Raw genomic sequence first — 27,606 nt, 5'->3', positions numbered from 1 at the left:
AAATACGCATCCCGTGGGCGCGCGTGAAGTGACTCTGCTGCTTCCCCCGTTCTTCCAGAGAGAGAGAGAGAGAGAGAGAGAGAGAGGAAGGATGACCGTCGATATCGTCTCCTCCAACTCTCATGGGAATCTCGACTCTCAGATCGCGCAGCTTATGCAGTGCAAGCCCCTCTCTGAGCAAGAGGTTTGCCCTCCTCTACCCTCTCTCTCTCTTTTTCCCTCTTCCTCTTCTTTCATTTTCTCTTTGCGGCTCACGGAACCCTAACTCATGTAAAAAAAAATGATAAGGGACAGAGATCTCTTGCTTTTTCCGCAAGTTGTGTGCTCGATCGATTGGGTTTGGGCCTCTCGTAGATCCGCCGGCACTATCTCTTTCGCGATCTGGTTCTGCGTGTTCTTTTTGAGCTAAATTTTCTTGTTTTGTTTCGTTTTTTTTTTTCTATTTCGCCTCGCCCGGATTCACCTCTTCGTCTCTATCTTTCTCTCTACATGCTTGTTTTAACATTGATCTGGGGTTCCGCGTCGTCGCGATCGGTGTTTGTGTTTTGGCACATTTGTGTTTGCGGGGTTGTTGATCGATTCGGATGTTAGTCGTTCTGGTTTTGAATCGCGTGTAGAGCTTTTCGCGGGTTTTCATCCCCTCGTTGTTGATGATGATGACGACGAAGACGAAGACGATCGACGATCTGCGTTTTTCGGGAAAGGAAAAAAAAAACGTATCTGGTTTAAAGGGGTTGTGGGTTGTTCTCCTACTTGTGAAGGCTTTCTTGAGCTATTTCCTACTTTACTCATGCCGTATAGACATTTCTTTGTTATGAACAAGATCGTTTGCTTTTCTTCCGCATGCTTTTTTGGGTAAATTTTGATGGTTTTGAATTCTAAGAAAACGCGTGATTGTTCTTGATGTTTTTTATATTCGTACTTGTAATTGCGGTTAATTGGCTATTTACCTTTATAGTTGGAATGCAGGTAAGAGCGTTATGTGACAAAGCTAAGGAGATCTTGATGGAGGAAAGCAATGTCCAGGTGAGAATGTGATTTTCTTTGTTGAAGTTAACTTTTTCATGCTATGCCTGTTGTTTGCCAAAGGTTTCTATCTACAATGACTCAATATATATCGAGAGCAGCTGAACTTTCATATAATGATTGATAAAACAATTACCTTAGATTTTATGTGTTTTTCTTGGTTTTCTTCTTTTTTCTCATCTACTGGGTCATCTTTTATTGCGGATCTAGTTTCACAAAATGTGAATTTTCATAGTTTCTATGCGTACATATCTACATATGCATCACTTTCCTGTAATTGCTAGCATTTGGTTTCAGTTGTCTGTCGTTGAAGACATGATTTTTCTGTTTATATGAATGCTACTCTTGTTGCCCATGCCTTACAATTTACAAGTTACAGTAATTCTTTCCGCAATGCTCTTTCTTTTCATTATTTTAAAAGTTTTCCTTCCTATATGCAGCCTGTGAAAAGCCCTGTGACAATTTGTGGTGATATTCATGGACAATTTCATGATCTTGCAGAGCTTTTCCGTATTGGAGGAAAGGTACTCATATCATCATAGAATTGTCTTTTTTGTGCTTTAGAAATTGATAAAAAAATATTTAAATGAAGAACGCCAAATGAATGGATTAGTGGTAATGTTTGTTTGTAGTTGACAAGTTTGTGACCTTAGTTGTGCATCATTTAATTGAGCCTCTGAGCTTTCTTTTCCCTGTGGTTATCATTATTATTTGTCCCCTGAATTCGTCTATGCACCCTATTTCTTCCAATTTTTATCACTTAAAAAGTCTGTTCCTTTTAGAGTTTAGACATAAACTGATCGACAGGTATAAGGTACTCCAACATTCTCTGAATTGAACATATGTACTTATAAAATGCAATTCCTAACATTAATCCTTAACCAATTCTCCTTCCTCATGTAATTTTGCTTGAGCAACTTGTCCTTACTGGTTACAGCTGTGGCATGGTTGTTAACCGCTTGTTCCTTTTGTGGCGCCCTGTTTGTCTTCCTGATATATTCCGAGTTTTGGAAATTATTAACTTGATTTGAGATGCTTCATTGTTTGTTTTTATTTTTTGGGTGAAGGAATTATAGCATAGTTTTAGCAACAAAAAACGAAGGACAAGGAAAAGGTTACTTTGAAGGGTAGACCGGTTGAAGTTACATCAATGACACCTATATCCCAGATCTATTCATACCATGTTTCCTTTTTAATTGCTGACCTGCTTTGTGGATTTGACTTGCCATTTCTATCACCTTACTCCCATTTAAGGAGTGGGAGACAAAACGAAGGGGTTTTTATTCTTCAGTCTTCCTAGCAACCCATATACATATAAATAATGAGGTTTACTTCCATCACATGCATTTAATCGAACATAGAGGAAAATAATTGTGTTTTTTATTTTTTAGAGCACATTTTCCTATTTTTTCTCTAGATCACTTTGTGCCATATTTCTGTTAAAAAGTGTAATTATAAGTGATATATATAATTATATATAATATATGTATATTTATTTATATATTTCTTTTCTTTTCTTTTTCTTTTTTAGTTCGTCTAGTTCATTTTGAAGTAGACTCAAACTAGTCAACACTTTGTTGTTGACTAGTTTGAGAGCCGTTGGAGCTAGTCCAATGGCTACAAGTAGAGCCGTTGGACTAGCTCCAACAACTCTCTTTGAGTCCCTTCAAGGCCCATCTCTTCCTCTCTCTAGTGTGTATAAATAGGGGTAACTCTCCTCTCATTGTATCAATGCTTTTTAAGCATTTTATGTGATTGAAATAAATATTATTGTTTTTACTCTTGAGCCTTCTCATTTGTGCCCTTTTGAGGGTTATGGTTAATGTGTCTTTAATAGACACTTGTTGTGAGCATTTGTGCTTTTGTTGAAGGTCTTTATTTCATTACAATTTCATCAATTCCAATCATGCCTAGCACTCAAATGGACTGGCAGGTCATGGTTTAACTTTCTTTGTTTGGTTTAGGTACTGGCTAGGTTGGGGCCAAACTTTTTGACCCTACTAGTTTTAGGTCGATCTGAACCCTGCTGCTGGCTTCTGTCAGATAAACTCTGCACAATTGTGCACATTTCTGTAGTGATTCATGCCATAAAGTATATAATCAGTCAGGAGTTTCTTTTTTTTCCCGTTAACATTGCATCATGTCGGTTGAGATATTTATTTTGAAAGTTTTACTTAGGAGAATTAATGTTCATGCCCAACATGGAATTCTTGATTTTTCAACAAGAGATATGTCTTTTCTGTTATCTATCTCAGAAATATGCAAACTATGCTTATATGCACTAGCAGTCTCTCACCGGGAGTGTATATTTCATGAACTAATTTGCTTTGGGTTGATATTCTAATATCATCATTTAGTTGTGTGTCCTTTTCCTTTGTCCTGCTTGTTTGTATGGTGACGTCTTGTTACCATTACATTTTTCTTCCTGTTAGTAACGTTTTCTTTTCTGTCTAGAAAAAGTGACCACTTTTGGGTAAACAATCACCAATGGCCCATTGCTGGCTTTGGCATCCTGTTCAAAAGTTGGCAATGAGCTTGTATCATCAATAACAATGAGTTTAGTTATGTGGTTGTGGTAATCTAATAACTCTATAAACAATGTCATTTTGGACTCCTCACAGGTCATTGCTTCGACTTAATCTCGAAGGATGTCGGTAGTACTACATTATATAGTTGTGAGATGCTGATAAGTCAATCAACGATGTCACTTTGGTCTTCTTGTGGCTCATCGCCTTGACTTAATCTTGCTGTTAGATTTGTTGAAGACATTTGTGAACACTGAACAAGAAAGAGTTAACTGTTCCAGTACCTAGATATCCAAATTTGGTTCTTGGGGCAATTATTTATCTGCTTGTTGCACCTGAATGGTTGAATTGGTGGAAAGTATTGAACTTTCAAGCTTAATGTGTTTAATATTTATCACTATGAGTTAATATGTTATATTTTGTACTTAGTAATGAGAAGATAGCCATGGGCTATGTTTGTAAGGGCTATAGTTAATGTGTACTTGACACACTTCTACATTGTGTATGATACATGTGTGGTGTATAATACATATTGATTACATTTTGTAACTCACATATTCTGAGAAGCATATGTGTGCATATCCATGTGTGTGTGTATGGTCAGGTGTGGCGCCTTGCTTTGCATCACTCTTCTAATTGCATAGATTGTTGACTGTCTTCTGTGTCTCTCCTAAAAAGTGATACATTACCTAAAATGGTGAAAGTTTCATTCTGCGTTTCTGGTCCCAGTCTGTACCATAGTTGTATGTTATCTGATCTTTGGGGATCTTTACTTGGATGAGATGTAGATGGTTGTAGATCTTATTTTGATCAATTGGGACCTTCAGATGTGTACCTGTAAAATGTGGGCCCAGGACGGATCTTGGATTGTTCCAGATCCAGGTCCATATGACACTGATCTTTGAGTTGGCCTCAGCCTATCTATCTGAAGTCTGAACTGATGTGCACTGGATATTATGAAAAAAATTGTTATCTTGTTAGAAACAGTCTCTTCACCAGCTGCATGTCTACATAAAATCAATAGGATCAACAAATTAAGAAGCAGTTTTCCATATGCATCACTGGTTACTTCCTGTACCGTGGTATAAAAATGAAGCCTTCTTTTTCCCAAGATGTACTAAAAAGATTGATCCCTTTTTGGGTGAATTGTAGCACAGCCAAAGTGTTGATTCTGCTGTGGTTGAATTGTGTCCCAGTTATCTGTTTTAGTTTGATTACAAGCTTTAGTTTTTCTTGGATAAGTGGGAGAAAATCGCCAATTTTGTGTTCACCAGAAAGTTCAATCTTGGATAAGTTTTGAACTCATGACTTCCCTTCAACTTGGGACATCACGAGCCACCTCTAGCTAGATGAGCGGAGTCCTTGTGGGCATGAGACACTGGCTGTATGAGAGAGATTCTTGGGCACCACATGTGGTGCGTGCTTTGTATTTGTTTTATTATGAGTTTTACATAAGGATATGTTAGAGGTGTCTGCAGGCAGTCTGCTGTCCTTCCACATCTATGTGGTTTCCTGGTTCACCTTTGGGAAATTGGTCATTCATTTTGCTGTTTTGCAGTGTGTCATGCACTTTTCACCTTCACTTCAATTTAGTTTGTACTTCTGTTTTTGTTGTTTATTTAATTCCTGCTATTTATAGCATCACAATATTTCTGTCTCTTGGAGTATGTTGCAAATGTACTGTTCCTTCTGAAAAATTAGTTTAGGCATGTTGTTCATACAGAATTATCTGAATTATTATTGTTATTTTTTGTTTTAGTGTCCAGATACCAATTACTTGTTCATGGGTGACTATGTGGATCGTGGATACTACTCTGTTGAAACTGTAACTGTAAGTAATACTTCGATAAGTTGGTTGCATGTTTTAATATGTTACTGCATGCTTACTGTCTTGGGTGGAAGATATCTTCTTTGTTCATCTTACCTACTGGGTGCACTAAAATGTAAAAGTATATGCCGGACATATGCAAGTGGCTGCACTTTTGTGTGGATGCATAGGTTTCAAAGATTCTCACATTACCGAGGTTGCATAAGATGCACATGCTTTGTTTCCTCTACAAGACTATCTCATCCCTTTGTTGAGCAATGATTACTTTTTTTCTGCCGCTCTGATTATGAGATGCTTGTAAATTACGATCTGTCAGTTTATGTTTCATGGTAGCATGTCACTGTTTGAGGTACTCTTTGTTGTATCCTACGCCACTCTCCCACTTCTTAGAAGTTAGTTATAGGCATCATAGCAACAGGTTGTAGGCCTTTTCTGTGCTTTGTGCTAGAACTCCGTATGACTAGGCAGAAAATGAGTGAGTTTAGATAGCACTCTAAAATCTGGTTATTTCTGTCTTTGGAATGTCTTGGTGGTGCCTTAGTAATGGTTAGCTTCTAACTTTTTTGCAGTTCTTGGTTGCCCTTAAGGTTCGTTATCCACAACGAATTACCATACTTAGAGGAAATCATGAGAGTCGCCAGGTATGCATTTTAAAAAGTGTTCCATGAATTTCAGCAACTTCTATATCATCTTGAGTTAATGTGGCTGTTGGTGGAGAACGGGATTTGTATGAACAACTTCTATATCTCCAACCTGGTTTGGTTAGCGAAATAGAAGAGAGCTTGGTTATGGTTTCCTGTGTTTCTGGGTACTAGCTTGTACTGTATAGCCTTTCATGTTTAGTAGGTATATAGCTGCTTTGTGCAATTCTAGGTGGGATTCTGCATTCATTTTTTTTTCTTTGTTTTTGCAGATAACTCAAGTGTATGGGTTTTACGATGAATGTTTGAGGAAGTAAGCTCTGGTCTTTTAAGAACTATCCTGTCAACTATTTGTGCCTTGTGGTTGTGGGCTCTTTGTTGGATTCATATACTATCCCAAAACTATTTTATCATGTTGAATATACAATGTCATCAACAATATGTGTTTTTTTTTTTGTGAATTACCTAAACAATCAAGTTTCCATATCCATTTTTTGGTTCATATCTATATTGGCTATTTCAATCAACTAAAGAGTTGAATAATTTTTGCACAGGCATCAGGTACTAGGAAGACACATCTAAATTTTTGAGCAAAACTGTGATATTGGAGTATATTTTATTTGTAAGCTCCGTTCCGTTCAGATTATTGGCACATTTTACAGTCTAAGAGTCCCACTTTGTATACATGTGCTGCAGAAAATTTTTGATGCCTAAGATATAGATAGTGCAAACTGCAAAGGCTAGGATATAAATGGATGTGGGTCATAAATGCAGTCTTAGTTACTAGATATTTTCAGGAAGCAACTTTGGATAGGTAAAATCATGGCTGCTCCTACAACATGAGCTGAACTCAAGGACATAAAGGTGCTGTTCTGCACAGAAGAGAGAAGGAGGGCAGATCAACTTTTCAGTATAGCTTGTAACTAAGGATGAATATGTTTTTATTTTTATCCCTCAAAACTGGAAGATCTATTTATGCTACAAAGAAAAAGAGGGAATATTTTAACTTGGCCCTCGAAGAACATAATGAAAATGCGAACAGGGAAGAACAAGAATAATGTGATGCATGATTACTAAATTGCTCTTCACTACATCCCATATCCTTATCATTTTCATTTGTTATACATCCTTGACAACCATGACAACTGATCTGGTGCATATCTTCTTGTCATGTACACAATATTTTTGTTGCAGTCTCTCTTTTTCTGTTCTTCTCTTGCAAAGCATTGGTCAAATTAGGAAGATTGCTTTGATGACCACAGTATCATATGTTCTGGCAGTTTTTACACTAGAGAAGTGGTAAAATCACTATCCATGGAATTTCTGCGACAACTATAGATGTCAACCTGCTTTCAGCCTTGGACATGGATCTTGCACCGTTTCTTGCTTTTTGTTTCACCATTATGCAAGATTTATATTCACAAAACTCAGAGAATCCTGCTGTTGTATTTATTGTTTAGATCTTCAGTCTAGTTGGTGCTGGAAAAGATAAGGTAATCATTCAAATAACTGTTTTTGTCATTCTTCTGGTAAATCACTTCATTCTTTTTGGGGACACTTCCCTTGTGTATTTGAGAGTTCTTTAGGCCTCCTTCCATATTCCTGGTCCTGGAACTATTAATGAACTAGCTTACATAATTTATAATAAATCTTCTGAATTACAGGTTCTGTAATGCCTTAATGACGCTTTTGTGCCCTTGAGTTGCTAATTTAATTTTACCATTTCCTTCCTGTCTAATATGTTAGTCCTTTTGAGGCTGACCACATAGTTATGCTGCCCAAATCCATCAACCAATTTTCTCTCCACCTCGGGTCCCAGTAATTAGTTTATTATTACTTGGTTTTCCGTCTAAAATGTATGAATGGTCAGACATTCATCTTAAATATACAGCATTTCATCACATTGGTAAAAAGCTGTTGAATCATTTTCTTGGGGTTTGTATTAAACTGTTTGTCACATAATTTGATCTGTGGAGCATTCAACTTCCAGTCTCCCTCAAATTGTAAGGGTTGTGTCATATACAGTCTTACAAGTCTGTATCCAATGAATTATTCGTGAAATCCATCTGTATAAGCTCCCATAACACAAGGATGAGTCTAGTTTGATTTTTGTTATGTCTCATCATACTCCAAATTCCAAAACATTGTTCTTGTAGACACATCATATTTATCTACTCACTGTGCGCTCTTCATGTTTTTTTTTTGAGGGTAAGTGAAGATTTTATTGTGTAAGATGATGAGGTGTCACCCAAATACAACAAGTGCCAGTCCATAGTACATTTCAGGTTGAAATACATAGGCACATCAATTTACTAAGGCCAATTCATGATAAATCAACATATGGCCATGTCATAGTGCCACATGCCAGCATCCTGTTGAAATAGTATAATGAATTATGATAAATCAAAATAGGAGCAGAGGACTTATCCTTGATAGTTTGCTATTTGCCATTTCTCTTGAACCAGACAAACAATTAGGTGATAGTAACCACCACGTTCATTTGCACCTCCATTTCTTATCATTATGTATGGCTGATGGACCCAATAAGAGGCTTCTTATACACCTGGTCGTTTTGGGACGAAGACCAAGTCTGGCAAATCAGAGCCGCTGGAAGGAGCAGCTCCATAAAATGTGTTCATTTGACTCTTCCTTCACTTGACACAAGTAGCAGAAACTGACCAGCTGAAAACCTTCCCTTCTCAACTTATTTTGTGCTGATTTATTAATAGAGACTAGCCAAACGAAAGTTTTTGCCCTTGGGGAAGGTCCAAAACTCCAAATGGTATGCTTGGGGAATGACTCAACCCCTGGTTCCAGCAGAGAAACGTAAAAAGCTATAGAAACTTGCCTGATTTGCCGCATTTCCTGCTTATTAAATCTTCTACTATTCCAGGTTCGGTCTGCCAACAAAGTCATCATCTCCAAGTAGTCTTCATAGTCGACATCCTTGAAATGACTCTTGAAGTTGATTGTCCTACCTTTGATCTGTGTCCAGCATACTGCACATAGCTTGTTACCTGCTATAAGAAAAAGTCTGGAAAACAGGTCAGCTTAAGACTGGTTGCTGATCCATCTGTTGCTCTAAAATTGTATCCTATCGCTCCTTCCCAGCATGATATCCATTATCAATTTATAAATTCTTTAAATACCATAAGCCAAGTATCACACTAAAAAACCGTCCCAAGCCTCCATCCGCTAGTAATGCTCCAGGTCCGACGTATTTTATATTTGGTGTTGATAATTCTGGTACAAGGTTTATCCTCACATGCTTAGCATGCAGCTCTGTAGCTGATGACCATCCATCTCAACATTTCTCGAGTTGGACACCACACCCATCTCGAGAAATGCCACGATGGGTGGCTGTCAACCGGTCACTCATTGCTGCATGCCCACCATGCAGCGACACTGCATATAATGTGAACACTTAAGGCAATCACATGTTTAGTTAAAGTAATTTTTGTCTGCAAGGGATAGATATTGCTCAGTCCATGCTTGAATCTTTGACTGCACCTTATCTTCAATCCTCTTCCACAATGGCTCCTTACCCCCTCCCTTTATTCTGGGACATACCCAGGTAACTCATTGATAACTCCTCAAGCCAGCACCACAAAATATGCTTGACTGCTATGTCACATAGGTGCGAGTGCGGGTGCGGGAGCGGTGATGCGGCACTTTAAAAAAATTTGGGTGCGGGAGGATATATATATATATATATATATATATAAATTTTTTAACAGTTAACAAGAACACTAATGAAATAGAAAACAATTATCATAATATTATCAAATTAATTCATCTTGCATCCAATAAATCAAATTAACAATCCATAATTCTATTCTCCATCATAAAAATTAACACCACAATTAAATCAACCTAAATATATTATAGAGACAATCAAACAAGTAAAGCAGAAAAAAGTAAATTATACATATAAGTTCATGTTTGTAATGCTGAAATCATGCTCTCCCTCTAAGTCACACTCTTCTGGGTTTACATCCCAAAATTTGGATGATCTTTGTCTTCATTACAAACCTATTTTGAAAATGTTAAATACATGTATATTTAAATGAATAAATTAAGAAATAGTCAAATAAATAAGAGAGCAATTAGTACTTGCATTCATTGGTTTACGAAAGTAGTCGAAGATTACAATGAATATATACTGAATCTTCTGCACGCTTGCTGGTGAGTTTGTTTCTCTTTATGTTGTAGATTTGAGAATATGTGCTCCAATTTCTTTCACAACAGGATGAATTAGCAGACTGAGATAACAATTTCAATGCAAGACGTTGGAGAATAGGTGTTTTTGATTTAAATGTTGACCACCATGTGATATGATCTATATTCTCCTCCTCTCTCGTTATTAATGCCTATTCATATAATCTCGAAGATCAAAATTTTTCAAATTCTTGTGTGTCTTAATTTAAAATAATTGATTCTCGATAAAGTCTTGCCATACACATATTTCTATGCCTTGATAGATCTGAGTCTAAATTTAGAGGGACACGACCAACATCACCTTCCTGCCACTTCTTTGCATAATATTTGAGATTCAAAGAATGTGCCATGCAATGCAAATGAGTGTTGTTTTTATTCCATCTTCTGACCAAAATTAAATGAATATGATTAAAAAATTCTGATTCATCCAATGCATGATTTTTTTTCTTATGCTTGAAAACTACAACTTGTATTTTTTCAATCATATTATCCCACGTTTCATAAATTTTGTGAAGCATAGGTTCATCCTTATCAACTTTTCTCAACATTTTCTAAATAGGTCGCGTAAACTGAAGAAAGTATATGACTTTATCCAAAAACTCATCATTAATAATGAATTTCTTAATTTCTTGAGCCTTGACAACATCATTAGCACGATAGAATATCCAATTCTCATCAGTCACCATGTTAACCAAAGTATTCTCCACTTCCTTAATCATTTTCACCATTACAATGATGGATGCAAAACATGTTTCTGCAACCTTTGACAATTTCAGATTAAAATGCCTATTAAATATAACACAACAAAATTTCTAATGCTTTTGGTATTTTTTTTCTAATTCCTTAATCCATTAACATAGAGCATATGTTGGTAATTTTTTTTTTCTTTGGGGTTGCAGAAGCTCTTGAGGGTCAGATTCAAGCTGTGTGCCACAAAGGGAGTCCAAAAAATATGAGGATACTCACTCTCTAAACTCAATACTACACTTTTACAAACTGGAGCGTTGTTTGTGATGATTTACATTACTTTCTGATCATCTACTTCTTTTATTACTTCTATAAACAACCCCTTCAAATACTCAGCATTTTTATATTGCTCAGATGCATCAACTGTTTTAAAAAATACTGAGTCACTAAGCGAAGAAGCAATGAAACTAATCAGTGGATGCCTTTGAATATCTGTCAACCTATAAGAAACAATGAAAACTCTATTTTGTTCCCATGATTTTTTTTAATCTCTAGCAATTTCTCAATATTTGCTCTCTATTCTGCAAGAATTGTCGTTCGTAGTTTTTTGAGCTTTGAGGTACATAACCACTCAAGTTACAATTTGCCAGTGAAGTAACTAAATTCTTCTAATAAGGATTTCTAGCTGCATTAAATGAAAGTGAACTAGAATAAAAATACTTCTTTACTTTTCTATCCATCTTTTCCCTTCCATATGTATTGAATGATGCTTGTATCGTTCATCTTCCTCTACCTCTTACATCCATTTTTTGAGTATCTTCTTGGTGGCTTAAAAATGGTACACTAATTGCACAAGAGTCACATTGTCTTCCTCTTTTCATATTCATATTTTATTTTCTTGTATTGTCTTCGCATTGCCTCATCAACTCTTTTGCATCTGAAATGCTTTGTCCTGATATCTTCAACAAATGAGCCTTAACTATTGTTTAAGACTCAACACAATCCCTCTCACAAAGTTTGCATCAAAATCTCTTGTTTCCACCACTGCTTCCAGCTTTTTCAAGCTTATTCACATCTGCCCATAGTGGCCTCCCATTATCACATGTTGCAGCTAACGATCTTGAATCAACACTCCCACTACCACTATCAACAACACTAACAACAAAACTTACATGTGGGGATGAGAATGACGCAAGTCCTTTCCCTTTATCTGTCATTTTTGTCCTTAAAATAAAAAAATTATTATATTAAAATAAAATTCATAGAAGAAAATAGAAACAATACTCATCGATGAAAATGCAAAACTCATAAATAACAAAATCAGAAAAATGACATACGAAATATTCAAGAGAGAAAGATGAGTCAAGATTAGTCTGGCTTAGATCCTTTACAATTCATTTGCAATATATATATATATATATATATATATATATATATATATATAATTGGTCTATAGATTAGTCAGGCTACTCCTGCTTAGTCTTTTTAAGGATCCACCAACTAGGCACCATCTAGCGCTTTTGGTTACATAGATTTTTAACTTGCAAGGCCTTCTAATGACATCACTTGTGGTAGAATATGTCATTACTCATCATCACTATCTTCTTGATTTAAAAATCATCTAGAACCATCCTTAAACTAAAGCAGAATGACTCATTTGGAAAGGGGCTTCCAAACTTTTACTTGCAAGGCCTCCGGAAGACATCACCAACGATATAATATTTTGAGCATTGAACAACATGTGTCCGAGAGCCAAATTAGAGCTCGGTTACCATCTTATAATGTTTGTTATTAACATGTTGCTACTTTTTTAAGGCATTAGGGTGAGAATTGTGAAAATAGCAAGGACAAAAATACAACAGAAAATACCATTATAAAATACAACAGAAAATATACAAATAAGAGGTCAAAAGACAAATTTGCTTTTGTTCGAAAATGTTTGTGTATATTTACTGTTCTGTTTCCAACAACAATCAGCCATGCAAATCAAAATTATTGCAGGAAAAGAAAAAACACAAGACCAAAGGAGATGGGAAGTTGACTCCTTACCGAACTTCATACTTAATGTACCACTAGCTAAGCTGAAATCTTTTTTCTATTCAAATCGATTTGGGTATTGAATTTAGTAAGTGAAACCAATACATGCAAATACTTTAGCCAAAAGGGTGCTTGTGAGGCTACTGAAATGAGGCACCATGGCTCACGGTCACAAATGTAAGGTAGGGTGGTCGTTGGGCTCCACCCGGGGTTTTCCTAGCTTTGACAAGGGTTCCTCGTCATCAAGTAAAAAAAACTTGGTAAAAGCTACTCATCCATTGAGTGAGAGAAATTGAAGGAGAGAGAGAGAGAGAGAGAGAGAGAGAGAGAGAGAGAGAGAGAGAGAGAGAGAGAGAGAGAGGCGGAGGTTTAGCCGAGAAGAGCGAGAGAGACGAGGGGAGAGAGATTGAGAGAGAGGGAGAGATTGAGAGAAAGAGAATGAATGAGACATACCTCGCCCTGCCAGAGTTGCCACGCCGGAGTCGCCGCTGGGTTGGAGACGGAGAAGAGGAGGCGTCGGGGTCGGAGGGGGGGGGGAATTAAGACCCTGGCTGCCTTCACCACACCCAGTGTCGGTTTGATTGCATCGGGTGCCGCACCCGAGTCGCGTCGATGCGGGTGCGGCACCCTGCTGGCTGAATCCTTGTGACATAGCTTGACTGCAATCAAGCTTATTTTGCATACACATATGTGGATATGAGAACCTTGCTTACTAGGGACAATAAACTGGTCCATTGTAATGTTTTTTGCTTAACGGGATTGCCTTGCACCTATGCCACTAGGATCACTTCCTCTCTTAAAGTGTTGTGAACACCTTGCACCTGTCTAATTTTCCCTATGAACGGGTTCCATTTTAAGTTCATCACTTGTCGTGAATACCTCACACCCTTCCTTGCTTCTTATTGTGACCAAGTTTTGTGTAGTGTGTTTGCTTGGGAGAAATATATGTAGAATTTTTTTAGGACTCTTTTTTATAAGATGTGGTTAAAGTTTCATGACTGATTGGCATTAAGACCAACCTCCTCTTTGATCCAAGCTTGGGATTGGCATTAATAGGATAGGATAATAAGTAATAACCCCACTAATAGCAGGAGCTAACCTGTTTGCTATTTCTTTATTATAAATAAAAACACAAATTAATGCAGAAGCTAGGTGGCCATGAAATCAATGCAGAAGCTAGAAATGCACACTTTTGAAACTATTTTCTCACTTTGTTGGAAAGATGTTCGATTTTAATTGATTTGAGTAATAAACTTGATAACTTATTTATTAATTTTTTACACCAAAAATGTTTCTTTTTTTATAAAAACAAAGGCATTTGGGTACTTTGTTTAAAACATTAGGTCAAGGCAAAGATTTGCTTGTCGTTCTAAGGACAACAAACTCAAGTATTTTTTATTAGAAGTTAATTTTTTTTGAGTAAGTTAAAAAAATTGAGAGGTTATGCTAAGGTTTATTTATTAGTTTGTGTTCATTTGTTATTGTACATTAGTGGGTAATGATTTTTTTAGTCATATTGATTTCCTGTTTATATCTACTACACGTAATAAATCAATTCTATAGTTATGTAATTAAAGAATTTATTTTAGAAAATATAATCATGTTTTTAAAGGCAAAGTTTAATTAGTTGATCATGGATTTAATAGTACTATTATATGATATGAGAATGAACTTTTTTTCAATTCTAAACTCCTTCAATATTTGATTTAGGAGCTGGTGCTTCGCTATAATGTGAGTGATGACTGATGAGAACTGACTTGTCTTTTTATCATAACTAATCTGTACCTTGCCTTCAAGCCTACTTCCTAATTTATGTCTTAAACATTTCTGGTTCAGTTCTTGCTTCTTACTCTATATGGATCTGAAAATGCTCTTTTTCCAATTCCTTTTCCTATATCATTTCTCAATTCAGCTTCCCTCTTTGGCAACCTTGGTTAGGATGATTAGGTCAAATGCTAACCATGTCCAAGATGGCTTTGACTGTGTATTCTCTATCTGGTATTCTTCTGTATCCTTGTCCTTATTGCAATTGTGTCAACATGAAACAAAGGGGAGATAAGTATCTCTTGCAACATTGTTTATGGTAATTTAACATTTAATATGGAAATATATGCAAGAATAATAAAGTGACATAACAATGAACATGTGAGTGGATGAACTAATCTTCGCGAGTCATCATTCTCAACGGTTGCTGGAACTTTTCCATCGTGCTAAATGTGCCTTTTACATCCTAATCATAAGGCGATTGCTTGTTGCCTGTGCTTGTAGATATTTCCAATTTGAAATATTTTCTTCAAGAAAATGAAATTGCTTTTCATAAAGGAATCCTGCTTAGTGGTGAAGTTATTGGCTCCGTATTGGTTGCCTGTCGTGATTTATTAGTTCAATCATCAAGCTGTTTTCTCCTTTATATGGTCTATGCGATTACACCTTTTTACATTTCCTTATGTTTCTGTCAAGCGATTGACATAAACTTCATGAGAGGTTTTGCTTCTTGTTTTCGTTCAGCATTGTATTTTGAATAATATTACTGTGATCAGGTGATGCTATATGTGATATTCTATTATCACATAGTGATAAACGTTTTCAGGTGGCAAGTTGGCAACGTACCAGCTGTGCAAATATAATGACATATTAAGAATACAAAAAAATAAGTAAAACAAACAAAACATTGAATAATATGCACAAAATCAGTTATTTTGATGATATTATGCCATATAAATATCATGATATTTTTTCCATATGATAATATTATGTAGAATTTCTAAACTATCAGAACATTTTGACCGTTCAAGAAGGTGACTAAAACAATGCAATTTTTTTTGCAATAATTTCTAAAATATCAATGATATTTATCACACTGATTGTTACCATGTGTTTGAATTCAGTTTACTGTTACTATATTTATTGGAAGCTTGTGTAATACTTATGTTTACTTTCTGGTTAACTTTATATTAACAGGTATGGAAATGCAACTGTCTGGAAGATCTTCACGGACCTCTTTGACTATTTTCCACTGACAGCTTTGGTGAGATTGGAAGTTACTGCTAGTGGTCTCATCCTTAATGAAACTTCTGTTCACCTCATTGCATTGTTTACATCAAGGTTGTATGTATCACATCGTTACATGTATCGGTTGGGCCCATAGTTACACCGTATCGTATCGTAAACGTATCGTAAATTTAATAATTTTTTTCCAAAAAATCAAGAAAAATCAGAAAAATATCAAAAATTCTAAAAAAATCATAACACATGCAACAATGATGAATTTCACAAAATACAACCATAAAATCACATATGAAGCATTTATGACTCTTGGTATGAATGGCATGCATAAGACATAGTACCTTAAGTAATCAAGATAATATGCTATAAATGGCAATCTCACAAGAAAAATGCAAACTATGAAATAATATGCATATTAAATATCGAATCTAAGCTAATAAGTTACAAGATTCATAATAATGTGTGTTTATAAAAAAAAACACATTGTTTTTTTAATGCTTAAAATTTTACATAACTATTTTTTTTTAAATTTCAAACAAAAATGAATTAGATAACGTCAATCGTTGAGTATCGTCAACATCATCTTTTTTTTTTTGAAAAAATCTCTCTAAATCACTCTTAAGCTCTTTAGGGATGAATATGAACTAGCCACAAGGGGCCTTATATGTTTTCGAAAAAATGAAATAAATGCATTTAAACTGCATTTATAGCGTATCTTAAGATACACCCCATATCGTAGTGTATCTTAAGATACAGGGGCGTATTGTAAGATACACACCCGTATCGAGATATGGATGTGTACCATATCGGAACACCCATTGTATCGATGCGTATCGTACGATGTGGTAGGATACAGACAACCTTCCTGATTATGTTATATGTGATGATTGCTACACTGACAAGGAAATTTATAGGTTAAATTACTTTTGAAAAATTTCAGCATTTTAGAGCAAGACTGTGTAGGTTGCATTTCCTGCTTTTAGGAAAGTGTTTTGCATAATAAAAATATGTGTGACATACCAACAGGGGCTCCACTTGTATGGCAGGAGCAGTTAGTGCACGTCACCTTGTGTTGGGACGTTGCAAGTTCGAATCCCAATGGTATGGTTTTATAACTGGTAGGGGTCTGCCTAACCCCAGCTTTCTCTGTCGAAAAAAAAAATATGTGTGACATGGACTCATTGCATCACATGTAAGGCTAACTTGAGAATCACCTCATTCTGTGGTTCTTTAAGAGAAAATGTTGATCCTTCAAGGCAATCCTAAGTCCTTTGTCATTCCTATACAAGAGTTTCTTATGTTATATATTATTCATATGTTGCCAATCTTTGACTTAGTCTAGTTAATTGGAATTTGTTTGCTTTAACTTGAAAGTCCACAAAAGCTAATCCAATTTATAAACATTGAGATAGTAACAAACAATGAGATTCTGAATAATAGAACAGCAAGTGGAAAAATACAATGAAGTTGCAAGTTGGGCCGCTATTTTTCTGGGAGAACTTTTGTCATTGGGTGTTGATCTTGTTTATACTCTTAATCAAAATGGTAACAAACAATGAGGGCATGAGGTTACATACATTTACTGCCTGCTTTTAGGACAGGGCTTGCATAATCAGCAATGAGCAATGGCATGCACTCATTGCATCACATGTAAGGCCAACTTATATATCACCTCTTTTTTTATATTTATCATGGGGAAACCCTGGTTCAGGTGGTGGGGGCTGGGAGAGTTTGACACTCTGCCGTACGGCGCACCCTCATGCAATTAAAACTCCTTGGCCGCCCTTTTTGGCCATAGGGTATGCACATCTCAGGTATCAAACCTGTGACATCATTCAACTTGAATGCCTTAAGCTGACTTACCTAGTCAGCTATGTCACATGGGTGCAGGTGCGAGGGTGCGGCACTTTCAAAAAACTTGGGTGCGGGGGTGCGGCAATATATATATATATATATATATATATATATATATATATATATATATATATATATATATATATATATATAAGTCCAAAAGTTGGACATAAATGATCCTGGGTGCGTTGACTGCACCTAGGGTCAGGTTGACCACATCGGGTGCGGGTGCGACACCTAGTTGGAGAGTCCCTGTGACATAGCTAGTCAGATGTGTGGAGACCTTGTGGACAATTTATACATCACCTCATTCTACAGATCTTAAGTGAAAACATTGATCCCTCTGTTAAGCCTAAGTCCCTTGATTGGAGAGGGCTCCCTGTTTTAGGTCATAGCTTTTCAAATACAATACACCTATCATTCAGACACGTCATATGTGTCCCTGTATCCGTGTCGACACGGCAAGACACAGGTACTTGTACTGGTATGCCCTGGGTCGGGTCCCACACCGAGCCGGGTCAAGTCCAACCCATGCTTTACCCAAACCTCTTATTTTTAAGGTTTTTGCCCTTGGTCAAAGGAAGTTCAAAAGGGAGAGGCCATTTTGGTATTGCCCTCACCACGATAAATCCCCCCTCTCCCCCTCTTTGTTTCCCTATTTCTCTCATAGAGAGAGAGAGGCGTATGTGGGCATCTTCTCCTTCCTCTTCTTCTGTCGGTGCTGAAGAGAGAGACAAAAGGGGACAAACACATTTTATTTTATAAAAATATCAAATTGCCCCTCTAAAAAAAATTTCATCCACACCCCCAATCTCCCCAATATATATATATATATAGCTAGTTGTGGCCCCGGACCTGCAATTTTTGAAATCGCCGTGTCTTACCCTACGTACCCGTGCCCATGTTGTAAGGAAATGAGTTCCTTCGAAGATGTTCACTAAATCACCAAAAGTGGACACTCAAGAGTGTTCTACCAAAATAAATACACAAAGAACCACAAATAGGTTCACTCACAAACACCCACAAAGGGGGACAAGAACAAAAGATTAAAAATAAATATATTTTTTTTATCTCAGCACATGCAAGAAGCATGTTTTCAATGTGGGGGTTTGCCTCATATCTATAGATAAGTGAAGGAGGCCATAGGGAGTCGTTGGGATCCTAATGGTTCCCTATGTTGGCTAGTTCAGAAGCAACCAAAAAAAGCACGTTTATATTTTTTAACCCCCCCCCTCAAACTTACGGTTCGATAACCGAAAGTTTGTCTAAGATAAAGTGAAATCTTGGAGCAATGAGAGGTTTGGTGAAAAAAATCTACCAATTGATATACTGAAGTAACATAAGGAAGATCCATAGTGTCGTGTAGGAATTCTTTTCGGACATTGTGACAATCCATCTCAACGTGTTTGGTTCGTTCGTGGAAGGTTCAGTTGCTAATAATGTAGATGTAACTTCTGTTGTCACAACATAGTCGTGATGCTCTTTTACTATGAACACCATGTCAGCCAGCAATCTGCTTAGCTAGACCACTTCCATAAAGGTCGTAGCAATGACTCTGTATTATGCTTCGGTTGATGAGAGATAAACTTTCTGTTACTTCTTTCACCTTCAAGAAATCAACGATTTACCTAAAAATACACAAAAATCAGTGGTTGAGTGTCGGTTAGTCAACAACAATATAAGCAATCAAATATAAGGAAGAAGAACCAGACAAGAAAAGTCCTTGAAAAACAGAAGTTTTAATATATCTAATAATAAACAAAATTGCTCCCATATGAACAGTGGAAGGAGCATGTTGAAACTGGATTGTTGTGTGAACTGCATGCACAATTTTAGGTCTCGTAATTGAGAGATATGACAATGCCTCAACAAGTTCTCTGTATGATGTTGGATTTTCAAGTGGTTTCCTATCATCAATCTTCATTTTGACATTGCCAACTTCGAGAGTGACAACTTTGATACCAGACCTATCAACAGTATCTAAAGCCAACTTAGATTGAGTCAACAGATAACCTCTAGAAGAATAATCAGCTTCTATACCAAGAATTAAAAAAAAACCCCGAATCGGTCATTTCAAAATGTGTTTTGAGAAACCTTTTAATGTGTTCAACTCCTTGTTTATCACTGACAGTGATAATCATATCGTCTACGTAGAGGACAAGGATAATAACAGCTGCATCAAAAATCTTAACAAACAACGCCGTGTCAGTTAGATAAGATTGAACAAATAAAGTTGCGTCAGTTAGACAAGATTGAAATCCAATATCTATCATAACTTGACTAAACCTGTCATACCAAGCCTTTGGTGCTTGTTTAAGACTATACACTACCTTGTCTAAGCGAAGAACTTTTTCTTTAGTGATAACTATGCCAGGCGGTGTATTTCCATGTAGACTTCTTAAACCAAGCTTTCATTGAGAAAAACATTTTTAACATTCATTTGATATATAGGCCATATCTTCACATAGGAAATAGCTATTAAAGTTTTAACTGTGGTCCTTCTAGCAACTAGAGCAAAGGTTTTCTCATAATCTATTCTATACTCTTGCCAACTATGTCGCATGGGTGCGGGTGCGTGCAGCGCAATTTCAAAAATTTTGGACACGGGGACTCGACTATATATATAAATTTTTTTAATATATATATATATATAACAATAAATTCATAATAAGATTGTCTACCAAAAAATACATATGAGGCAGGGGCCCCCTGCCGGAAAATAAAGTATGGCACGGGCCTCCGCCCCTAGCCGGAAAATAAGAATGAGCCAGGGGGAAGCCCCCTGTCGGAAAATACATCTGAGGCAGGGGAGCCCCCTGCCGGAAAATAAAGTATGGTAGGGGCCTCCACCCCTTCCCGGAAAAACGATGCAGGGGGCAGCCCCCTGTCGGAAAACAAGGAGGAAGGGGGAGCCCCCTGCCGGACGAAGAGGAAGAAGAATGGAAGAGGGAGGAGGCATACCTGAGACCGATGGCTGGGGAAGAGGGTGGCTGGCGTCGCCTGTGGCTACGGTCGTCGGGGTCTGGGTTGTCGACGTCACTGCAGGGGATGAAGACAGACGACTTGGGAGGAGGTAAAGATCAACAGGGTAAGCTCCTCCCCCTGTCGTAAACCCCTCTTTAGGGTTCAACCCCGACGCATGTAACATTTTGGATCTGGGTTGGGTCCATATCCGAACCTGACCCAAATCCAAAATGAGTTTGAAAATGGACCTTTATAGACTTTGTCAAAGTTGATAGAGTCTATAAAGTGAGCAGACTCAGCCCAGGTACGTTGACTGAAGCCGACACTTGTTGACCGAGTCCGACACTTGTTGACCGAGTCCACCCCGTGTTCGAAGCCGCACCCGTGTCGGGGCATGTCATTGCGGGTGCGTCGCCTCCCTAGCCAAGTCCGTGTGACATAGCTTGCCAACTAATCTTCCTTTGCTTCAACATAGTTGGAAGGTTCCATATAGGAAAGTATTAATGCGATGTAGGCTTGATACTTAGGTGAAAATGACTCATAGGACACAATTTTTTCAGGAATTTTTGATACTCTAAATGACCTTTTGATTTGTATATCTACCTGTTTTTCATTATTGGTATACTTTTCAAGAGCACATGGATGTTCTAAATTACTACGTCTGAAATATTGAATACAATCTTGATCTTTATGAGATTGTTCTTCACTTATCACATCACTTTTAACTTCACGATCTTCATCAATATCACAATCACCAATATTTGGAATTAAATCCAACAAAAAAGAATACACATTTATTTGTTTTTTTTAATTTAAAAAAACTTTATTTTTTTAAAAATGATACATTCCTTGAAACATATAGCCTTTTAGTATTAAAGTCAAAACATCTGTAGCCTTTTTTATTATTTGCATATCCTAAAAAAATAAAAGGAATAGCACAAGGAGAGAGCTTGTCATTTTTGTCAGTAAAAACAAAACACTTACATTAAAAAACTCTCAATTCAGAGTAATCTGAGATTTGTTTGAAAAGTTTTTCAATAGGAGATACATTTTTTAAAGAAGAAGATGACATTCTGTTAATAAGATAAACTGCAGTTAATGTGACTTTGGCCCCCAAAACCTTTAGGTACTTGGTTTGTAATAATTTAAGTCTTTGTTGTTTTTATAATATGCCTATGTTTTTTTTCAACTAAACCATTTTGTTGAGGGGTATAAGGACAAGTTTTTTGATGTGTAATATTGTATAGGTCTAGGTAATCTTTAAATTCTTTAGATAAAAACTGTGAAAGATGAATATATCATTCTTGAATTGATTTTTGACTAAATTGTGAAATATTTGAAAATGTGAGAAAACTTTAGACTTGTTTAAGAAAATAAATCCAAGTGTCTCTCGTAAAATCATTCACAAAAATTACATAATACATAAAATCACCTTTTGATATAACAGGTGCAGGTTCCTACACATCCGAATGTATTAACTCAAGTGGTCGAGAAGAAACAAAGGTTCTTTCTTGAAATGATAATCTCTTCATTTTATCAAGAATATAATTTTCACATGTAAAATTTTTAAAATTACAAAAAAATTCCGTCTTTGGAAAAAACCGAATCTTGGATATACTGGGATGACCAAGTCTCTTATGTCATAGATCTAAATCCAATTTTAGAACATTGCAACAAAATGTATTCTTGGGTATTTTAAAAAAAATTCATGTAGTACAAGCCTCCTCTATGGTCTTCCCCAATCAACTTCCCTGACTGGTGATCCTGCACTCGACAACCAAGAGAGGAGAAAGAAACAATAAAGAAATAGATAAAATATTTAACTTTAATTTAGGAATATATCTAATTTTTGGAATATAAAATCTTTTTGAGTTTTGATAAATGTTTTCGAAATTTTCTATTTCTTTTATCTTGAGAGATGTTCCATTAGCAGAAAATACATTTGATCCATTTGAGTTATGACATTCATATAACATATCACCATTTGGCCTAATATGAAAAGAGACACCTGATTAAAGAAGCCAAAGAGATTTACCGGGATCAGAGAGGCCGAAGGAAGAGATCGCGACTCCAGTGAATGAGGATGCTCATTTGAGTAGAGGTTGAAGAGCCTCCACTAATTGTGTTAAGGACATGCTTTCAATAGATGGTTTACTTGACTTTTGTAGAGGTAACATAAACAACTTTCTTCTCATAAAATTTCTTCAATTTAGGACAATATGTGATAATAGTAGCAAATAACTTTCTTTCTTTCATACTCATTTGCCCTGCTTTTCATCATTTGACTTTCCATAGTATGGGGGTTTCTAGGTACAAATATAGTTTTTCGGTCTAGATACACTAGAACCTAGTCATCATCACTCTTAGAGATTCACTTTTTAAGCCTGTTTTATTTCATACTTAATTATTCTATCGTGTCTTTTATCGAAGGGACTTTCTCTCGATGAAGAAGAGCAGATTTGGTGGATTCGAACTCCGATCTCAATCCATTAATAAATTGGTAAAAGTGCTTCACATCTATTTGATTTTGATGAAGTTGTATGTCTTCCGGACAATGCCACTTTGGCAAGTCTTCCCATAGTTCGGACAAACCATTATTTTATTCTCTAATGCTTTTGTCTCCTTGAACCATATTTCGTTTCTTATCTTGCAAGTTGCACACATGTGCAATATATTTAAGAGAATACATTGTCTTTAGATAATCCTATGCATTGTTTGCATGTTTTAATTTAGCAAGACTTGAACACTTCTTAATGTCGACTCTACTAATGAGGCAAGACATAATCTTGTCATGTTTCATTCTCCATTCCTCCTACTTTTTCTCACAAGTGGTCATTGCTTTGTTTTTCTTAACCTTCGTAAGAGGTACCTCTTTCTCATCTTCTACTTTGGTAAGGATTAGTTTGGGTTCTGGATCAGTCCTATCTACTAATCCCCACAACCTTTTTCCCCATATAAGGTGCTTCGTAATTGAAGCTCATGTTAAATAGTTTGAATCATTGAGCTTAATGGGTTTTATGGTGACATTTTTATTGTCATCCATTTTTACAAAGGTAAGCCAAAAGAAAAAAATAGAGAAAGAGGAGAGAAAAGAAAGAGAGTAAAGGTGGAAGTCACAAGCACTCTACCACCAAGAAAATGCTATCAATCATGAGCATTTCGAATGAAAATTGAAAGAGAGCTTTTACACTTTCAAACTTGGAGTGACACACTTCCCAATGTACCAAAAACAATTTCTCTAATACCATGTAAGGAAATGAGTTCCTCCGAAGATGTTCACTAAATTACCAAAAGTGGACACTCAAGAGTTCCACCAAAATACCAAAATGAACATACCAAGAACCACAAATAGTTTCACTCACAAACACCCACAAAGGGGGACAAGAAATAAAGATAAAAAAAATTAAATATTTTTATTGATCTCAACACATGCAAGAAGCATTTTTTTGTAGTGGGGCTTTGCCCCATATTTATACACAAGTGAAGGAGGCCATAGGGAGTGGTTGGGACCCCAATGGTTCCCTATGTTGACTAGTTCAAAAGCAACCAAAAACAATAAAAAACCTAAAGAGACTATTCCTAGTTACATTATATATATATATATATATATATATATATATAACTTATGTGACATTGCAGTGCACCCATTTTGAGTTTCTCATACCTCAGAAATGCAAACAGACTGAATCCAGTATGGACATTTTATGATTTGTGGCTGTTCTTTCCCGACCTGGATCCGACTTTCCTATGTATTTAGATGATCCTGATCCCATCCGTTTGCATCTCCTTCTTTGTGGTGCCTTTGTATATTTATTTTTTTGCTTTATGTGCATGTGATCTTGCACTCATCTGCTATTGTTTAATCTGTTTTGTCGAGCCATTTGCTTAGCTAGTTTGATCCATTTGGATGCTTTTCTAATTCTTCATTTTTCATTTACCTTTATAGAGGTAAAGACCTTTTAAAGATGATATTTGATGCAGTCATATTAGTATTTCTTGATGAGCTCCATGTTTCCTCTGATTAAATCTCTCTTGTTTGCCTTCCAAGAACTGATTTTGAAGCAGCAGTATTGTGCTTCTTAGCTTACATGCTCTTTGAAGATTATTGAAGTTCTCAAACCAAGTTGTGATGCTGCCAATGCACCTTGGTTGTTGGTGATTGGCATCATGCAGTGATTTTATGGAATCTGGTTTTATGAACAATCAAATGGTAAATTAGAAAGAGTAGGTTTCAAGCTAAGATGGGATAATGTTAGAATGTAACAAATTTATGAAATGCACAGATCAGAACAATAATGTATATCCTCCATCAAATCCTTCAGTGGTAAATGGTAAGGAAGCTGATGATGGCCAAGTGGTAGCATATACTATACTTAAATTAGTAGAGAAAAATAAATATTTGCAAATATCTACATGGTCGGATGCAAAAGTGAGTTAAAATGCTGAAGAGTTATGCTTTGCATGGTTCATTGGTGAATAAGCAACATAATTCTCGAAAAGAACAAAACATGGGCATGTACTGCCAATTGTCTTACGAGGTTTATAGATTTTGCTGTGATGTTATCATAGAACTGCTTTGTTGGATATCTTCCTATTATTTTTAAATAAAGCTTGCTATGGACATCAGGGCATGAACCTTAGTACAATAGTTACATATGTTCAAGAAAATGATGAAGGAAAAAGCCCAATTTCTGGCTCATATGATTGACAGCTCTACTTGCAAAGAATAAAATGAAAAGGGTGGGGGGAAAGAGAATAAAGAGAAGAAAGAAGCTATTAAAGCAGAAAATGCAGATGATACTTCAGTTCTTTGTCTAATCTTTTTTAAATATGCTTTTTCATGTGTCCAGGCTCCATTATTCTGTTCTTCATTTCCTAATGAACCAATGATAGCACAAAATTGGAATTTTTTTCTAAGATCTTTGTTCTAACTTCTAAGATCTTTTTGCTTGTGGTTACTAACATGACGATGCCATATAGACAGTTGAAAAGCATAAATTCATAGTTCTTGTCCAAGCATATTCTCCTCATATCCTTTTCAAGCAGTCATTGTTGCAATCTTGTTAGACTTTGCATTGATTTCTAGTGTGAATGTCTTGTGTTTCTTTGAAGAATCCTCTACGTGTTCATATATAATGTCAGGTAATATATCTTAGCAATGACAAGGAAATCTTAGGTGCCTAATGTTCATTGGTTCCTTTTTCAAAATTGCCCGCTGGATCAACAATTGTTTTGAGAAGCTCTTTAAATTCAGAATCAGATACTCGGAGTTTACTAGTTTCCAACTAATAGTGGGTGGCTCATAGTTACCAGGATACAAATTAGATATGAGAAGTGATGCAGGGTGTGGAAGCAGGGAAGCAAGGGGAAATTGATTTGGAAAGCAACGAGGGAAGCATGTTTTATGCTGTGCTTCCCTTACTTTCTGGGAATCACTGCACTTCACGCTTTCAAAGCACACTTCCCTGGGCACCTAGATGCTTCTGGTAACTATGGTTTGACTGGATTGCCATTTAATGGAAATTTTGCATGCATGCTTAGGTTATTTACATTATGATTTGCTGTTTAATTTGATTTCATGAGTATTATTAATTGACATTTGGCAATGCTAGAAAATGTTCTAATTATTTCGATGTATGCATGTTCTCTTTAACATTAGTTTCTCCTTAATTTTGTCTTTTGTAGGTAGAGTCTGAAATATTTTGCCTGCATGGTGGCCTCTCACCATCTATTGAGACTCTGGATAACATACGGAATTTTGATCGTGTCCAAGAAGTCCCTCATGAAGGGCCCATGTGTGATCTCTTGTGGTCTGATCCTGATGATCGATGTGGGTGGGGTATATCACCACGTGGAGCTGGATACACTTTTGGCCAGGTATTACCTATGTGCAGTTTCTTGTTCATGTTCCATCTTTTAGTTGTTTGGTTTTCTAACCTAATTTATGTTTTGAGCACAGGATATATCCGAGCAGTTCAACCATACCAACAATTTGAAGCTCATAGCGAGAGCTCACCAACTTGTCATGGAAGGTTACAATTGGGGCCATGTAATTCTCTCTCTCTGCTGACTTTTATATATTCTCTATATTTTGTGGGTAATTTATAGACCCTTTTTCTTTCTTCAGGAGCAAAAAGTGGTTACAATTTTTAGTGCACCCAATTATTGTTACCGATGTGGAAATATGGCATCAATCTTGGAAGTTGATGATTGTCAAGGTCACACATTTATTCAGGTATATTGCTTGCGTGGACATGTTGTGCATGTGTCTGGGTGTGTCTGCATGCTTGCGTGTTATGTGACACATGTTGTGTGCTTGCACTATACCATTTTGAAATGGTACCTGTTGCTACAGTTTGAACCAGCTCCACGGCGGGGTGAGCCAGATGTGACTCGAAGAACACCAGATTACTTTTTATAAGGAAGCTACCTGCTTATCGTTGATCTTCTGTGGCAGCAAGGTGATACCAGTGGCTGGTTGAGGAAGGGGATATGGTAAATCGAGGATTTTATATTGGGTTATAATTATTTTGTCAGTCTTATTGCCTTGTGGGATCACAGAGAATGTGTGTAAAATTGAGTTGGCGAGGAAGAAGGCCCCTTCTTGTTTGAGGTTTGGAACCATGCAGACCCTCTTCTTCTAGGCAGGATGGTTTATAGGGTGAAGGGAGGGTAACTGTAGCATGTATCATTTCTGGAAAAGATGTTTCTTTGAGGTTTCCAGAGAAAGTTATCTTTTGTCTTATTTTTCTTTGCCACGGTTTTTTTTCATCTTACCAGATATCGTTTCCTATTCGAGTATATCATTGATTCGGTGGTC

At 36.5% G+C, this 27,606-nt stretch overlaps 1 protein-coding gene across 2 annotated transcripts; it reads left to right on the top strand.

Annotated features, from left to right (window-relative positions):
• On the top strand, window positions 1-27,606 carry LOC149827877 (serine/threonine-protein phosphatase PP2A-4 catalytic subunit-like). 2 transcript variants are annotated; one of them, XM_090019706.1, is made up of 11 exons: window positions 1-184; window positions 970-1,026; window positions 1,467-1,550; window positions 5,311-5,382; window positions 5,949-6,020; window positions 6,293-6,333; window positions 15,924-15,990; window positions 26,472-26,663; window positions 26,746-26,835; window positions 26,914-27,021; window positions 27,142-27,606. In XM_090019706.1, the coding sequence occupies exons 1-11, from the start codon at window positions 92-94 to the stop codon at window positions 27,205-27,207; spliced, it is 942 nt and encodes a 313-aa protein (XP_089875832.1). In that variant the 5' UTR covers window positions 1-91; the 3' UTR covers window positions 27,208-27,606. The 2 variants fall into 2 exon arrangements, with proteins under 2 accessions (XP_089875832.1, XP_089875833.1); XM_090019707.1 differs by having other exon boundaries at window positions 99-184; window positions 959-1,026.

This window comes from Nuphar pumila, chromosome 10 (assembly GCF_984573655.1).
Source record: "Nuphar pumila chromosome 10, dmNupPumi1.hap1.1, whole genome shotgun sequence".
NCBI lineage: Eukaryota > Viridiplantae > Streptophyta > Magnoliopsida > Nymphaeales > Nymphaeaceae > Nuphar > Nuphar pumila.
The sequence above is the reverse complement of the archived record's forward strand: the minus strand, read 5'-3'. Positions and strand labels throughout refer to the sequence as shown.